This window comes from Dendropsophus ebraccatus, chromosome 2 (genome assembly GCF_027789765.1).
Source record: "Dendropsophus ebraccatus isolate aDenEbr1 chromosome 2, aDenEbr1.pat, whole genome shotgun sequence".
NCBI classification, from domain to species: domain Eukaryota; kingdom Metazoa; phylum Chordata; class Amphibia; order Anura; family Hylidae; genus Dendropsophus; species Dendropsophus ebraccatus.
The window spans coordinates 67,856,473-67,874,826 of NC_091455.1; the positions used below are offsets into that span (position 1 = coordinate 67,856,473).

Below are 18,354 nucleotides of genomic sequence, written 5' to 3' on the forward strand. Positions count from 1 at the left end.
AATGAGACAAGATGATAGAGAATTGGCAACTTGCCGAATAGATGTAAGCCTGGCCAGAATTTGATGAGTGTGGAGACGATAGAGCCTTAGGTAGGGCCAGACATGGGCCCCTGAACACCCCTGTTTGCAAGGAGAGGACACCTTTAAGAGATTAAGTTCTCGAGGACTCCACATGGGAGACAAGATAAGAGAGGGGGACCGTGAGCCCCGACTGGAGATCATGGCAGGTCAACAAGAAGACCAAGGACAAGGAAGGCCAGCAGGAGTGCTCATAGAGGCCAGTGAGGGCCGGAAACCCACACCCACCTGTTGGAAGAAGCTGTATCGGATAACAGTCCTAAGAAAAAAGTATCTGGAGGATACTTATTATACTAAATATTCCAACTTTGTGGAAAAGGGAAAGGGCTGTTTAAAGATTTCCTTGCTGGAGTGGTAAAAAACCAACCCTAGGATAGGGGGGTCTTGAACAACAGTGCATTACTCCAGAGAGAAGGAGTAATGGTGTATGTGGGAGAACTGCAAACACCGAAATGAGAACAATGCCCCATAGTCCATATGGCCAAAAGGACACCTGGAGGAGCTAGACCACGAAGAGACCATACACCTGTGCTGAGGGCATTAGAGAAAACCGTACAGGCAGTAAACAGGAATGTTCACCCTGTGAGACTGCAGCTGCCGAAGAGAGAGAGGACTAAATACTTGCTATGTTGGCCATAAGCAGATGCAGAAGGAGAAGTCCTACAGTAGTACTGTGATGGTCATGTAGGCAGTTGATGTCCTACCTACACCAGGGGTAGAAGAAACCCTTTACTGTTTTACCTGAGGAACCGAGAGGCCTCACTATACACAGATCAATGAGAAGAGGCAAAGTGGCTGGTGCTGACCAAAGCCAGCTACTGGAAGTAGAGCACCATGAGAAATTAAGACCAAACGATGCTGAGGACCATCTGCAGTATAGCAGAAGGGGCGGTCTAAGCATACAAGCCATACCACTGGGGAACAGCCAGCGAGACAAATGCAAGTACGTGGCGATTATGCCCAGATGAAAGACAGAAGAACCGCCCTGACAGTACCAGGAGAAATAGTGACCGGATCTGTATGCTGCCGGCCACCTGTAGTGGGACATGTAGCAGGATGCTAGGGCTTTAGAAATGATACAGCCCAACAGGAAGACACCAAGGTTACGATGCCTGAAGAGAGACACTAATAAAAAAATATAATGGTGGAGGGGCTGGGCTGCTACTGACTGAGGGGAGACCCCGAAAATGGCGGGAGAGGAGCATCTGCCTGGGGAGGGCTGCAAGTGACTGGAGAGAGGGAGAGCTTACTATGTGAAGTAAAATGGCGGCCTGGGAGGGAGGGCAGGGGGAATATACTCACCTAGGAGCCCATACTCACCATTGTCGTCTTCAGCCGGTGGGTGCCTCACCTTAACGTGCCAAGCTTTGGGGGGCGAGGCGGGAAGGGGCTGTGCGGATACAGAGTCCGCAGAAAGGCGACCAGATAATCAGACTGATCTGGGGCCCTGGTGTCACGTTGCCGGCCGGTGGCGACCGAGGGGGTCACAGCCCATTTACATTTATGGTCTGTTCCCTGGTCGCATAGTGGGGGGATCAGGGTGAGTTTTAGATAACCCACCGTGCCCAAGAATCCATAGGACCTAGAAGTGAAAAGAAATCTAACTAACTAAACATAAAGGAAGAAACTGGTCTGGAGAACCCAGACCTGTGTCTGCCTCCTACTGACACTAAGCTAAACTGGTTTAGCTCAGTGCCTGTGGGTGGGTATATCCTGCTCAGGAGGAGTCACTTTCTTTGTTTCTCTTAGTGTCAGCGCCTCCTAGTGGCAGCAGCCTATACCCATGGTATCTGTGTCCCCCAATAAGACGCACGAGAAAATGGAAGTGAAACAGGTGGGCGCAATGACCTTTTTAGGCTAAAGATGATGGGTGACCATAAGTCAAAGAATTTGTTGGCATGGGCAAAGGGACACTTTTTTAACTAAGTGGCCACATTCATTTTTTTTATAGTTTAACATTCCAATAGCACTATTTTAGCACGCATATATGTTGAAACAGTTTTTTTTCTGCAAGGGCCCCAGTCTTTTTGTGCACATATTTACCCTTTGGGGGTATAATACTATTGATACTATTTCTTATTTAAGTTAATCTGACGCTGATACATTCCCATACTTGTTTATGCACTCATTTATTGGTATCTCCTGCAGACTTACAACTGAAATACCTTAAGTATATATTCTGTTTTTATAACTTCAAATATTTTTCTAATAGAAAAAGATTATATAATATCTATCTATATCTTTCAGGTACAAGGTACAGTTGTGCAATCAGTGCTATTAATCTAGTTCTTTTCTTTGGCAACAAGATACCTACAATAAAGAAACAAAATGTACCTGAATAAATAATGCACAAGCCTGGAGGAGAGAAATGGCTGATGCTGGTGCAATGGTGAGTATTAACACCTTGTTCACACGCTGGCAGCACCTGCTGGGTTTGAAGGGGCCCTTGGGGTTTGGTCCTGTGGCAGTGGGGTTGCAGGGCCATCCTGTGGCTACCCCTTCCCTGCTTGCGGGGTTGGTATTCACTGACCGCCACAGTGTCATTTAGCGTAGGGACTCGTATCAGGAGACCTGCATGTGGTACATTAAGCAATATAGTTTGATCAAATTATATACTAACTTCTGATGTTGGTTTTTAATGTAGCTGAACAAGATTTCGTATCAACCATGGGTGTGATGTGCAGCCATATCTGTCCTCCAGGCTTGTGCATTTTATGTATTCTGTCCCTTTTTCTTTGTGGCTAGCACTCCTCTCTTGTAAGACCCATGTGATCCAAATTAGCATGAAGCACCTGCGTACATATGGGAAGTACCTCCTCTTTCTCCCATTCTACCTGCTGGTGCAATGGTGAGTAGTGACCCCTTGTGTTGCTTGGCGGCCGCCTTCTCCGCTGGTGGCACCTGCAGGGTTTGGTTCTGTGGCAGTGGGGTTGCAGGGCCATTCTGTGGCCCCCCTTCCTTGCTTGCAGGATTGGCGTTTAGTGTTGTTTAGTGTAGAGACTCATGTGTATCAGAAGACCTACACGTTGGTACATGAGGCAATATAATTTGATAAAATTGTATACTAACTTCTGATGTTAGTTTATAATGTCACTGAACAAGCTTTCGTGTCAACCATGGGTGTAATGTGCAGCCATATCTGTCCTCCAGGCTTGTGCTTCTGAATAAATAATACCACAGCCATGGGGGGAAAAAGCTTTTATTACACGTCCTCCAGAAATGGCAGTTCAATAATAAAAAAAAAATAATATCCTCCTACAAAATCCCAAACAGTACAAAACCACAGGGTTGTGCTACCCAAAAGGAATGATGTATATTTTCCCAAAACATGCTGGTTTACGTTCCATTTTCACTTTCATTGCACAGGTTTTCCACCAGCTCACTCAGTTGAGCTTGAGTTAAAGCAGCTATTAGATTCTCAACAGTTGCGTGCGCACCCTCTCGATCCTGCCAAGCGACCAGCAGCAGTTTGGCCCTCATCTTTACATCCTCACTGTCAGATTCAATGCCTTGAATGTCAGAGTCTTTCATCTCTAAGTGAGGAGCCAAAGACTTCCACTGCTCTCCAAGCTTATTAGCTAGAGACTCAATGAGCTCACCAGTGACTACCTTCTGCTGCTGGACCTCTAGACCTGGAAAAGAATAGAAAATGTATGATTTTACTGCAAAAATGTAGAAAAATTGATGATGGGTGACATTCAGTAAATTGAGGCAAAATGGTTGAGGTGGAACTAAAACTAGATCATTCCTATGGTCCTTTGATGACTATAACTCATTTGTCGCACGTCCCTTATTTACACCAGAAGACGTGTGGCTGGGTAAGTGATGGTTTTTGATAGGTCATTTGCTCATTTGTCAGCTGAACGCTGCCCATTTTACACATTCTGATGCCAGTTTATTGCCTTATCTCCCAGTACTGGAAGTTTCTTACTCTCCCCACTATGGTTGTACTTAGAGACCAGTGTCCTCTATGAAAATAGACTTGTGCACGCAAGAGCCATGATCAACATCATCTGTTGTAGTGGTCCATTATAAAAGGGAAGCCAAGGCACTACTAAGTGAGAACAGAACTGAAAACATAACATGTTGTACAAAAACATACTAACAAGACACTTCTTTTCGGACCAATGAAGCTGCTAATTAAATATAACCCGCGCCATTTGCATGAAGTTCTTTCTCTTCTTCCGATACAATAAAGCTCACATTCGGACATCGACATATAAAGGGTGTCTTTACACAAATTTATCTGACAGATTGTTTGAAGCAAAAGCCAGGAATGGGTTTGAAAAGAGGAGAAATCTCAGTCTTTCCTTTATGACCTGATCTCTGTTTATAGTCTGTTCCTGGCTTTGGCTTCAAAAATCTGTCAGATAAATCTCGCTGTATAAAGGCACCCTTACTAAATCTTTGAGTACTTACTTTCATTGTTTTCCTTCAAAAGGGATTCATTATCTTCATCGTCCTCCTCATCTTCTCCCGTTTTAATTTCCTCTGAAGGCGGCTAAGAACATTATGCATATTTAAAATGAACAACTAATAGATCTAAAAGTCTAGTAAAGTAGGATGTACATGTGGTTTTTAAAAAGAGAAGTGAATGTAAAACCATGGAAGCTAGATGCTGGTGGTAGATAAAGACAGTAGCGGGGGAGCTATTAATACTGTCAGCAGAAAAGGAACTGCACCAAAATTATGAATGTGATGCACACATTATATGATTATGATAAATATGTTACACTCTTCTCTTTCTTATGCCACTTTACAATAATAATTTGTGCCAAAATAAAGGAGCACGCAGACAATAAATCTAGTAAACATTTAAGCCACGCCTCCTTTTAAAGCTAACTATCTAATGAGGCATAAAAAGTTCTCTCAAAACACAAATTCTCACTCATTCTGCCCGGTTAGTCTCTCTAAATGTATAATACTTACAGGTAATTCTTTTGCTATCTTGATCACCATGTTTTCAAGGTATTCTGGTAAGCTCTTGAACTGTTGGTTGGTAGGCTGAAAAAAGTGGGGGCTTCTACGGGCCAAAAGCCTCAGGGCTCGCCAGCCATAATTGGAGTTATTTACAACTCTGAAAATAAATGAACATTCATTACATACACCCCAAAATTGTATTCTGCAGCACTGGTCAACTGTCCTAGCTCAAGTCAGGAAGAACATTGCTAGAATGCAAAGGGAAGTGACAGTGAAGAAACTACAGAAGACACATTAGGAACATCCAGTATCCTCCTCCACTCCAAGGGGTAATGGTGATATAAAATATCATAAAATTTATTAACCCCTTCAAGACCAAGCCTATTTGCACCTAAAAGACCAGGCTCATTTTTCAAAATCTGACCTGTCTCACTTTATGCGCTTATAGCTCAGTGATGCTTTAACGTATGCTAGCGATTCTGAGATTGTTTTTTCGTCACATATGGCACTTTATATTAGTGACAAAATGTGGTCACTACTTTGTGTGTTTTTTGTGAAAAACATCAAAATATCATGAAAAATTAAAAAAATTGGCATTTTATGAACTTCTCTGCTTACTTATCTTATGAAATTCTCTGCTTCTAAAAAAAGAAAGTCGTATCACATAAATTAGTTACTAAGTCACATTATCGATATGTCCTCTTTATTCTGGCTTCATTTTATAAACATATTTTACTTTTTTAGGGTGTTACGGGGCTTAGAAATTTATCAGCAAATTACCACATTTTCGTGAAAGTTTCCAAAACTGATTTTTTTAGGGTCCAGTTCTTTTTTTAAGTTGATTTAGGAGGTTTGTATACTGGAAACCCCCATAAGTGACCCCATTTTGGAAACAACATACCTTAAAGAATTAATCTAGGGGTATAATGAGCATTTTAACCCTACAGGGGCTGGAGGAAAGTATTCACCATTAGGCCGTAAAAAAATGAAAAATTAAAATTTTCCAATAATATATACGTTTAGATTAAAGTTTCTCATTTTCAAAAGGAACAAGAGGGAAAAAAGCACCCCAAAATTTGTAACGTAGGTTCTCTTGAGTACTACGGTACCCCATATGTGGGCGTAAACCACTGTATGGGCACACAGCGGGTTTAGAAGGGAAGGAGCACCAATTAGCTTTCCATTGCAGATTTTGCTGAAGAAGTTTCCGAGCGCCAGGTGCGTTTGCAGAGCCCCTGTAGTGTCAGCAGAGAGAAAAAACCCCATAAGTCACCCCATTTTGGAAAGTGCACCCCTCAAAGAATTCATCTTGGGGTAGGATGAGCATTTTGACCCCACAGGTGTTAGAGGAAAGTATTCAAAATTAGACAGTAAAAATGAAAAACTCGAATTTTTCCAATAATATGTTCGTTTAGTTTGAAATTTCTCAATTTCACGAGAAACAAGAGAAAAAAATTACCCCAAAATTTGTAACGCAGGTTCTCCTGAGTAAAAAGGTACCTCATATGTGGGCATAAACCACTGCATGGGCACACAGCCGGGCTCAGAAGGGAAGGAGCGGCAATTAGCATTTTCAGTGCAGATTTTTCTGAAGAAGTTTCTGAGCGCCAGGTGCGTTTGCAGTGCCCCTGTAATGTCTACAGAATAGAACCCCCCCAAAAGTCACCCCATTTTGGAAAGTACATCCCTCAAAGAATTCAACTTGGGGTAGGATGAGCATTTTGGCTCCACAGGTATTAGAGGAAAGTATTCAAAATTGGCCAGTAAAAATGAAAAACTTGAATTTTTCCAATAAATTTCACAAGGAGCAGGAGAAAAAATGTACCCCAAAATCTGTAACGCAGGTTCTCCTGAGTACAACGGTACCCCATATGTGGGCATAAACCACTGTATGGGCACACAGCCGGGCTCAGAAGGGAAGGAGCGCCAATTTGCTGGAGCAAAACCGCAGCTAGTAATAGTTATTAGAATAGCGCAGTTACTAAAATAAAATAAAAAAATGAGATTACAGGTAATGTGGGGTGGTTACGGACAGTCTGGGGTGGTTCCGGGTAATCTGGAGGTGGTTACTGGCAGTCTGGGGTGGTTACGGGCAACCTGGGGTGGTCACGGGCAACCTGCTGTGGTTACGGGCAACCTGGGGTGGTCACAGACAATCTAGGGTGGTTACGGGCAACCTGCTGTGGTTACAGACAATCTGGGGTGGTTACGGATAAACTGAAGTGCTTATAGGTAATCTGAGGTGGGTACCTGTAATCTGGCGTGGTTACGGGCAATCTGGAGGTGGTCACTGGCAATTTGGGGTGCGACGTGCGGTGGTCAGAGGCGATGTGCGGTGGTTGCGTGCAATCTGGGGGGTTACATGTAATCTGGCATGATTACGGGCAACCTGGGGTGGTTATGCGCAACCTGCGGTGGTTACGGGCAACCTGGAGGGGGTCACGGGCAACGTGCGGTGGTTACGGGCAACGTGCGGTGGTTACGGGCAACGTGCGGTGGTTACGGGCAACGTGCGGTGGTTACGGGCAACGTGCGGTGGTTACGGGCAACGTGCGGTGGTTACGGGCAACGTGCGGTGGTTACGGGCAATCTGACGTGATTACGGGTAATTTGGGAGTAAACTGCAATTATTACTATAACAAAAAGTGTGTTATTTTTTGTATGTTTGTCACTTTTTGCACTTTTACACATTCATTTTCACTGTATTACTATGATTACTGTGATATTTTCTATCACAGTAATCATAGTTCAGTGACAGAGACCAAATTGGTCTCTGTCACTTAAAATTTTCAGAGTTGGCTGGTTCTGGAGCGCATGCGCACTTCATTACCAGCCTGGAGGAGGAAGGAGCTCCCAGGATCAGGTGAGTATATAGGGAAGGGGGGTGACTGGGGGGGAGGCACAGTATCACTTTTTATCCCCTGTCACCAATCATTCATGGTGACAGGGGATAAAAAGTGGTGGGGAGCACCGCTGACCGCTTGTATCGGGACCCCACAGGGGGGCCCTCGATCACTGCCCCATGCTCTCCTCTACCTCCGGTGGCGGAGAGCATGGGGCTTTCATTAATTTTTACTTTAAGATCACTGTGAACAGACATTAGTCTGTTCACAGTGATGGCGGCGGCCATCTTGGATCTGATGGCCGCCACGGGGAGGGGGGTTAGTGACTGGGGCACTAGGGGCTGATCTGGGGTCCGATTTTACTTATTTCATCTCCCCCCCCACCGGGAGAGAAAAAAAAAAATGTATAAGGGTGGAACCAGCACTACACACAGTATGTTGGGGAGGATCAAAGAAGACTCAACATCCAAAAAAAGTACATGATTTGCTATACCATAAAAATAACACTCATATATATATATATATATATATATATATAAATCCACTTTAAAAATAGGCATATTATACATAATATTATGTGACAACATAGGAGCATAGGAAAGTTGGTGGCTTGGTTGGTTTCTATTAATGTATTAGGAAGTATGTTATTACTGAATAGGGAAGTTCACTGGCATTAGGTCTCACTGTACTTCTAAACAGAGAATTCTTTAAAAGTGTCTGTCCCAATTCCTTATTCGCCCGGCTGCAAAAAAATCTCTGCCAATAAGCTGTTGTCATTACAGTGGAGGGCGCTCACATATTTTATATATAAAGAAAGTGCAGGTAACATGGTACCCAATTAGATAAAAGGGAGGCTAAGCAGTACATTGCATTAACATACTTGTATTCATCTTCAACCATGTTTTCAGGATCTGCTTGTTCCATTGCCTCTTCAAAGAACTGTTCCAAAGATGGCATAAACTCCCTAAGATATAAAAGCAATATAAAGGGGCTGTTAAAAGTCTTGTTAGTTTTGGCTTAATGAGTTTAAAAAGTCAATTAACCTTGAAACATGTCTATTCAGGGGGGGATGTGAGCTTGGTTCCGTAGATACAGTCTGTGCATAAACTGTATGCTCAAACCAGGACCTTGGAACTCCCAGCATCTTCATTATTATCATGCCAGGAGTTCCAAAACTTGTAAATTTCCAAGCTACTGTACTGACACATTGTGTCAGTACAGTAACATGTGGATGTGACCTTATAATTGATTCCATATTGAAAGAGATCCTTAAATAAGCTCATAATCAGCTGGTGCCACCTCCCTGTTGTCCATACTCCTTAACTCATGATAACACCATAAAAATGTTAAAATGCAGATTAAAATTATTTGCCATTATAATGCTAAAAACAAGATCAAGATATGTTATGTGGAATCTGATTTTATTAAGAGATTTTAAAAAAGAACAAAGTATAAAGATCAAGATATGTTAAATTGACACCATTGGCACTGGGTAACATTTCGGTTTGCTGGCAGCAGCACGTCTATATATACGAGAGAGCTAAATGTGCTACCTCACCTGGTTTCTGACTTGCAGGCTTCTATGTTGTCAGGACACAGATTCCAAAGCCTTGTTAACTCCTCACTGAAAAGAAATACTCTAGTTATACAAGCAGGGTATCCACTTATCCATGTACCTTAGGGTCCACTTACACAGAAAGATTATCTGACAGATTATCTGCCAAAGATTTGAAGCCAAAGTAAGGAATAGATTTGAAAAGAGGAGGAATCTCAGGCTTTCCTTTATGACCTGATCTCTGTTTATAGTCTGTTCCTGGCTTTGGCTTCAAATCTTTGGCAGATAATCTGTCAGATAATACTTCTCCGTAAATGGACCCTTTACCAGCTCTATAGATTTTGTCAGGAAAAAAAGTTTTTTTTCATGAGGAAAGCAAAGATAAGAGGATTTTTTACTCACCGTAAAATCTCTTTCTCGTAGTCTTCATTGGGGGACACAGATATCATGGGTATAGGCTGCTGCCACTAGGAGGCGCTGACACTAAGAGAAACAAAGGAAGTGACTCCTCCTGAGCAGGATATACCCGCCCACAGGCACTGAGCTAAACCAGTTTGTACAAGAGCAGTAGGAGAAGACAACAGGTAAAGTAGGAATAACACCAAAACGGAGAAAACTACCATACCGAGGAAAAACCCCAAAAGAAAATGAGTGGGTGCTGTGTCCCTCAATGAAGACTACGAGAAAGAGATTTTACGGTGAGTAAAAAATCCTCTTTTCTCGTGCGTCTTATTGGGGGACACAGATACCATGTGACGTCCAAAAGCAGTCCATTGGGTGGGAAAGATAACCGCTAGACAAGAGCGCTTGGTGAGAAGGCACAGAATAGCACCAACACAACCATCAACTAGGAAGAGAGTAAGGGATGATGCTGAATGCATCAGAGAAAACCCCTACAGGTCCGCAGCAAAGGAAAAAGAGTGTCTAGTCCCTGGAGCAATGTGCTGCACGGCAGACAGAGTGGGTTGTGTCCATCCTGGAAGCCAGCGACATGATGTAACATTGAGTCCAACAGAACTAGTAGGCTAGATGTGGGGAAAAAAAGCAGACGCCCAGCCAAGTGGGTGACCACAGGCAGCAGGGACTTACTCTGAGGTAAAACAGAATAAAAGGCAAATACAACCAAGACGGGAGAGACTGGAAAATGTTTCATGGCACATAGAGGTCTAAGGCGTCAAATAAAGGAGAGAGGACTGAGCGTCTCTCATAGAAGGTGCCACATGAGATGCAGGAGAAGCTGCGTCCTTGACTATGGAGCTGGGAAGAATGGCCAGGCTGAAAGCTCCATAGGCCTAGGAGTACAGTCTTCACTGAGAAGACAAAACTTGAGCACAAGAGAAGCCATGGCCTATGACATGAGTTATCCCATCTGAGAAACACATGTTAATAAGAAGAATAAAGCTGTCCAAGCATAATGCAGTCCAGGGAAGGAAGGAGCTAGAGGAAGGAAAACCAAGATCAGAATCTTGAGTAAGTTGTCCTGGAAGGAGTACAGTAGTACCTGGTACCCCGCAGTGCCCGGCAGAAAAGAGGAGCAGAGGAAAGCCAGTAAGCCGGGGAAAAAACAACTCCATGGGCTGTTAGAGCCTTAGAAAGGAGGTCGATTATATAAAACACTCCGCTCCAAGGAAGCCTAGAGGTACTCGAGAGCCTGGAGTCCCAGAAGACAACTGTCAAGGGAGGTCAAGGTAAGGCTGATGGGCATGGGAGTTGTCACAGGACAATGGGCACAACAGGTAATACATAGACTAGAGTCCATATGTAAACTAGATCCAGAAACCAACGCCTCAAAGGGTGAGCAGAGACGTTGCTTGGTAAGAGCAGAACAGCAAATGTAAGTCCTGCCAGAATGCGATAGGTTTGGAGACGATAAAAGGTAGGGCCAGACATGGGCCAGTGAACAACCCTGTTTCCAAGGAGAGGAAACCTTTAAGGGAATAAGTTCTCAAGGAATCCACATGGGAGACAAGATAAGGGAGGGGGACTGGGAGCCCCGTCTGGAGAGCATGGCCGGTCAACAAGAAGACCAAGGACAAGGAAGTCAAGCAGGAGTGCTCATAGAGGCCAGTGAGGGTCAGAAACCCACACCTGCCTGTCGGAAGAAGCAATTACGGAATAGCAGTCCTCAGGAGGATATACTAAATATTCCATCCTCCTGGAGGAGGGAAGGAATGCCTGAAGATTTTCTGACTGAGTGGTAAAAAACCAAACCCAGGATGGGGGGGTCATGCACAACAGTGCATTAAGCAAGGGAGAAGGAGTAATGGTGTAAGCGGGAGCACTGCAAAACCCTGAACTGAGAACAATGCTTCATAGTCCGTATGGCCAAGCAAGGACACCTGGAGAAGCTAGACCACGAAGAGACCATACACCTAGGCTTAGGACGGTAGAGAAACAGTACAGGCAGTAAACAGGAAATCCTCACCCTGTGAGACTGCAGCTGCCTAAGAGAGAAGTCTAAATACTTGCCATGTTGGCCATAGGCAGATGCAGAAGGAGAAGTCCTAAAGTAGCACTGTGATAGACATGTAGGCAATTGATGTCCTACATACACCAGGGGTAGAAGAAACCCTTTACTGTTTTACCTGAGGAGCCGAGAGGCCTCACTTCACCCAGATCAAAGAGGGGACGGCCTAAGCAATACAAGCCATACTACTGGGGAACAGCCAGCGAGACAAATGCCAGAACATGGTAGTTATGCCCAGACGAAGGGCAGAAGAACCACCCTGACAGTACCAGGATGAAATAGTGACCGGATCTGTATGCTGCCGGCCACTCAGAGGACCAGAGTATGAGAGTCCAACAGTCCGGGGGCAGGTAAAGCAGGGGGTTCTGTACCTTGTGTAGTGGGACACGTAGCAGGATGCTTGGGCTTTAGAAAGGATACAGCCCAAGAGGAATACAACAAGGTTACGCTGCCTGAGAGCAGGTAATGAGACTTGTTAGTGGAAACATATAGAAGACAACATGGTGTAGTAACAAGTTACCCTATGATGATCCCCTGAAGTGACAGGCACAGATCATGGAAGTCCTACGAGGATCAAAGGTAATATACAGGGTAACACGAGCAGAGTAGCTGCAAGCAGTAAGTAACAGAGGACCAGCATTCAAGAGATACAAATACCTGGACTGGAAACAGGTAACGTGCCTGGTCAGACCTGTAAACAGAAGCCTACAGTGTGTGCTCTGGGAGCAGGGAAGAGATCAGGACTGTGTCCCAATGTAAATGAGGACTGGATACGAGAACTGCCCAGCATCACCAGGATAGTGAGCAGACCTGAAGGTGGTGTATTACATCGTGTAACAGGTTACCACAATCTGCGCACACCGAACTACAGGTAATGTAGTTGGAGCCATATCATGCAGCAGAGGGCAGAGGTCTGAATAACCTTGTACCTCCACCTGGGAGGGGGTAACATGTCCAGTTCTATGTCTGTGACATCATGTAGTAAAGGAATCTATGTCATGAAGATGAGAGGCAGGTCTGAAGCACCGCCCGCTAATGGGTGATGTGAGTGACAGGACTGGAAGCTCTGAGTAACACCGGAACAACGACTGGCAATGGGTGATGAGTCTGGTCCCATAACCTGTCTAAAAAACCATGTAGCAGACGGTTCTGTTGTGAGAGCCCAGGAACACAGCATAGTAATAGGTAATGTGTCTGGTTCCATGTCCTGCTTGCGACACCATTTAGCAAAGGATTCTGCCTCGAGAACACAGTAGTCCCCTTAGGAACGGTAATGTGTCTGGTCTCATGTCCTGCTTGTGAAACCATGTAGCAGAGGGTTCTGCTCAAAGATCGTTTGTCAACGAGTAACGTGTCTGGTTCCATGTACATACCGTGACACTGTGTAGCAGAGGGTTCTGCTCAGAGCACAGATACACTGCCTGGAAACAGGTAACGTGTCTGGTTCCGTGTACTTACCGTGACACTGTGTAGCAGAGGGTTCTGCTCAGAGCACATACACCGCCCTGATAACGGGTAACGTGTCTGGGTTTATGTACTCCTCGTGACACCGTGTAGCAGAGGGTTCTGCTCAGAACACAGATACACTGTTTGGAAACAGGTAACATGTCTGGTTCCGTGTCCTGCTCGTGACACCGTGTAGCAGAGGGTTCTGCTCAGAGCACAGATACACCACCTGGATAGCAGGTAACGTGTTTGGTTCCATGTACTTCTCGTGACACCATGTAGCAGAGGGTTCTGCTCAGAGCACAGTAAGCTCCGTCTAGTAGCGAGTGACGTGTCTGGTGCCGTGTCCTACTTGTGACACCATGTAGCAGAAGGATCTCTGAGGGCACAGAAACACTGTATGGTGATGGGGAATATGTCTGTGCGTATGTGGTTGGAGGGGAACCAGAGTGTGTGCATATAAGTATTAATGTAATCTTATATATATATATATATAAAATCTGACACAGAGGTGTCAACCAGCACCAAAAATGCTGGATCTGCAGCCCAAGGGTTACTGGAACATTATATGGGACATTGGCCATAATAAAACATGATGCAAGCCATTCTCATATATGTAATGGTGTAATAACACACTTCCAGGAGAGGAGCATCAAGTGTCCCAAGCTGCTGGAATAGAAGGGCAGTGTGTGGTAGCTCCATCAGAAGACCACACACACACACACAGGTAAGATTAAGGTGGGATGCTGAGGCCCACCCGACTCCCGAAGGGGGTGGGGCCTACCGTGAGGGGCGGAGCATTCCAGTGCAGGCTCCACAGTTAAGAAAAAAGGCGCAATTCTCCGGGCCGCGCGGCACCCCGGAAGGGGCGGGGCCTACCGGAGGAGGCGGGGCATCCCCAGAGCAGGCTCCAGTGAGAGCCAAACATAATGAGAAGTAATGAAGCGGGCCGCGCAGCGCCCAAAAGGGGGCGGGGCATATCGGGAGGGGGCGGAGGTAGCCCTGTGTGTACTCTGCAGAGCCACAATATAGGGAAAAAAGGGCGGGATGCCGCGGCACCCGGTAAGGGGCGGGGCTTATGGAAAAGGGGCGGAGCATCCTTTAGTATGGTCTCTAGAGCCTGGTGGAAGGAAAAGTGCGGGAAGCTGCGCAGCACCCAGTCAGGGGAGGAACATCCCTCACAGTGCAACCCATAGCACCCAGAGAGAGACACTAATAAGAATAAAATGGTGGAGGGGCTGGGCTGGGCTGCTACTGACTGAGGGGAGACCCCGAAAATGGAGTAAAATGGCGGCCTGGGAGGGAGGGCAGGGGGAATATACTCACCATATAGGAGCCCATACTCACCCAGTCGTCTTCAGCCGGTGGGTGCCTCACCTTAACGCGCCAAGCTTTGGGGGGCGAGGCGGGAAGGGGCTGTGCGGATACAGAGTCCGCAGAAAGGCGACCAGATAGTCAGACTGATCTGGGGCCCTGGTGTCACGTTGCCGGCCGGTGGCGACCAAAGGGTCACTGCCCATTTACATTTATGGTCTGTTCCCTGGTCGCATAGTGGGGGATCAGGGTGAGTTTTAGATTACCCACCGTGCCCAAGAATCCATAGGACCTAGAAGTGAAAAGAAAAACTAACTAAACATAAAGGAAGAAACTGGTCTGGAGAACCCAGACCTGTGTCTGCCTTCTACTGACACTAAGCTAAACTGGTTTACCTCAGTGCCTGTGGGCGGGTATATCCTGCTCAGGAGGAGTCACTTCCTTTGTTTCTCTTAGTGTCAGCGCCTCCTAGTGGCAGCAGCCTATACCCATGGTATCTGTGTCCCCCAATAAGACGCACGAGAAAAGAGGTTTACATTGTACACACAGCCATAAGAAAGATTAAATACAGCGTTACATAACTAAAATGTGAAAGGACAGGTACAAAATGTCACAGGGTGGAACGTATGTGTCCAGATGCAGACACCTTAACAAACAGAAGCAGAAATATCTTGACTCTTACTTTCCCAATAAGATTTTTTTGTTTGATCCTTTGCCTAGGAAGTCCTCAGGGGCTGGCCTTTTTCTTGACATTTTCAATGGTTTGCTGTCAGGTTGCCTAATAAGAAATGAATCAAACCACAACAAATTACATCAACATTTATAAATAGAATATGTATTTTATGACTGTGCTAACATGTGGCCTAAACAGAATATGGCATTCCCAGTCCCAGTCCATACCTTTCTTTCACAAAGCTGGGGCACCCTTCATTCTTCCAGGAGTTCCAGTTTTCTTCTGTGTTGAGTATGTGCTGAAAATGAAGTTTTAGACATTAGGTCTCACAATGTCATCTGACAGCTTGTGCTAATATTGCACCATCTATCGCTTACCTCCACCATCTTAGAAAACTTGTTTCCATCAGGCGGGGTTTCACAAAGAAGCTGCAATAAAGTAGGTGAGTTAGCAGCAATTTACACATTTAATACAGATTATTGCCACCTTTAAAAACTGCACAAACCTGGTGAACAAGTTTGGTTGTGTTCTCAATCCAGAAAGACTGATCATCCATTAGGACATAGTTTGAGCTGAAAAATAAAGTTATTTTTCACTTGGTGTAGGCTGCTTTTACACACTTTGTTTTTTCTTTTTCTAGCCACAAAAAGAGTCTAAAAATAAAAAGCAATTTTTCTTGGTTTTTTTGCATTTATTTTATGCATTTTTTTGTGGTGTATTTTTTTTTTAAGTGGAAAAGATAATGAAAGGACAAATGTTTGCCCAATGCTCACTAATCTTGGAAAAGAGACGTGGCCTGTGTTTGTGCGTAATTTGCCCCATATTTTCAAAGTTCATTAGTCACTTTTTGGTGCACACTGTGGCGTAAAGAGTGCCAAATTACACGTCCATTTATTTTTTGTTTTGAAGGTGCAAAAATTAAAAGAATCTCTTCTTGTCAATTCAGCAATTGTATAGACCCAGTAATAAATAATTACATGTGTTGTTTAATTTTTTTTAATTACCACTGACCCCCAAAACTTTCCACAAAGGAAGCGAAAAACCACAAAAATATAAAGGTTAAAATGCTGTGTGGCGTTTTACAGAAAGTACTACATTCAAACACCAGCCTTATAGGAATCAGCAAGTGGTCAGTACGGTGTAGAATGATTCGCAGTGATGTAAAGTGAGTGTTTCTATAATTGAAAACAGATTATCAAAGCTAAACCAATTGGGGTACAAATGCATAATATGTATGGTACTGACATATGGTCTGTTAAATGATTGTTAATGTCTGCATACTTTCTTAATGTAAACTGCAAAATTACACACAGATGTTAGCCACCATTTAAAAACTGCTTTGTAGTAAATCCACACATTAGTGCAGTTTAAAGTCAAGCCACGGCCACAACTTTGAAGGATATGGGTTGCTCACTTATGGCTATACGAATGGAAATGCCCTTCAACAAGACAACCAATGTATCCGTGCAGCTAGGTCAGTGACTACTAAAGGGGCAGTCCGGCGTGGGGGCATTTTTTCCCCCGACACCAGGGAGGAGGTGGCTGAGGGAAACGACGTCCACTCACCTCCACGGTTCCAGCGGCGGGTCCCGTATCGTGGCGCTCCGGTCCCCAGACGCTTCCTGGTGTCTGACGCGGGCCTGAGACGTGACATCTCAGGTCCACTCAGCCAGTCAGTGACGGAGGTGGGATCTGTTTCAAGTCCTCTCAGATCCCGCCTCGTCACTGACTGGCTGAGCTGACCTGAGACGAATCGTCTCGGGTCCGTGTCAGACACCAGGAAGCGACCGGGAACTGGGGACCAGAGCGCCACGATGCGGGACCCGCCGCTGGAGCCGGGGAGGTGAGTGGACGTAGTTTCCCTCAGCCCCCTCCTCCCCGGTCCAAGGCAAAAAATGCCCCCCCCCCCGCCGGAGTATCCCTTTAATAGTCCAGACCCATGAGTAACACAGTGCCATAGGATTCAGAAGCACAAACATACACACAAAAGGTTTGTATGTGTATAGGTTACCTTTTAAACTTCACTTGACCCTTCAAGTACTGGAACAATATCAAATACTGAAGCAATATATGCCGACGAAAGTTGCTGTCACTTAGTTGCAAATCCATCAACTAAAAAAAAAAAGGGGGGGGGGGGCATAATTTTTTTTTTATTGTAAATTATTGTAAATTATAAGAGAACTGTAAATGAAAAGAAAATCAGAAAATCCTTTATAACACATTGGAAGAAAATAAGACAGACGCAATGTAATAGATTTATTGGATGTTACCTTCTCACTTGTCAGGAACTTTGCAAAGTAAACGTGTTCTCCTCCAGATTTCAGTTCTTCAATTTTTTTCCGTGATGCTTGTGTATCGTCCAGCTTGTAACTCTTAAACACTTGCAGAACTTCTTCAGAGAACTATGAAAAGGAGAATGATATATAGTAAGGTCAAACTGAACTACACAGCACTATTTATGTGGTGTAACCCAGCATATACACAGAACACTAATGCCCTGTAACAACTATACTGTGCTTTAACTAAGCAAACAGTCACCTTGAGAAATGTCTTCCAGGAGCTTTTGTCGTAGCATTGAACCGGATTCCTGAAGAAGTCCTGGAGAGACCAGAATTTCCTATACAGATTGTAATCGATGGGAATAGAACTGGAGGAAACAAACAGTAAGTTACATCACTTTGTGACTGGTTTATGAAACAAAAAGAAAAGCACCACCAATTTTAGCACAGATAGAAACAACAGACTTCAATTTATAGATTTATATATTTATAGAAATGTGTGCCATATTACTGTTATTTGAAGGACTTCCCAAAAAACATTTATCCTTTTGGGGACCCCACTGACCATGAGAACCATGTGGTCCCTTTTTACAGAAGTGCCAGTTGAGCATGTGTGCTGCTACTCCATTGGGGGTCTAGGGGAATAATAGATAAAACTGAGTATTGTACTGTTTATCTCTGTCAGTGCCACAGACTTTTAGCGGACAACCAGCAGTCTTTTCACAGAAGGACACAGGACCCCTCTTGTCATGATTAAGGGGTTCCCAGAGGTGAAAACC

The 18,354-nt window shown here is 44.6% G+C and overlaps 1 protein-coding gene across 1 annotated transcript in view; it reads right to left on the reverse strand.

Moving 5' to 3' along the window:
* Positions 1-3,261: 3,261 nt before the first annotated feature.
* Positions 3,262-18,354, reverse strand: part of THOC1 (THO complex subunit 1) — a 29,384-nt gene continuing 14,291 nt past the window's right edge. Inside the window, exons 10-21 of the mRNA XM_069957719.1 lie at positions 17,835-17,943; positions 17,567-17,698; positions 17,308-17,408; positions 15,802-15,868; positions 15,674-15,724; positions 15,524-15,594; positions 15,306-15,401; positions 9,400-9,465; positions 8,722-8,805; positions 5,008-5,155; positions 4,498-4,579; positions 3,262-3,710 (exon numbers count right to left, since the gene is read on the reverse strand). Of these exons, the coding sequence (XP_069813820.1) occupies positions 3,415-3,710; positions 4,498-4,579; positions 5,008-5,155; positions 8,722-8,805; positions 9,400-9,465; positions 15,306-15,401; positions 15,524-15,594; positions 15,674-15,724; positions 15,802-15,868; positions 17,308-17,408; positions 17,567-17,698; positions 17,835-17,943 (1,303 nt within the window). The 3' untranslated portion in view covers positions 3,262-3,414. The remainder of the gene's footprint in view (positions 3,711-4,497; positions 4,580-5,007; positions 5,156-8,721; positions 8,806-9,399; positions 9,466-15,305; positions 15,402-15,523; positions 15,595-15,673; positions 15,725-15,801; positions 15,869-17,307; positions 17,409-17,566; positions 17,699-17,834; positions 17,944-18,354) is intronic.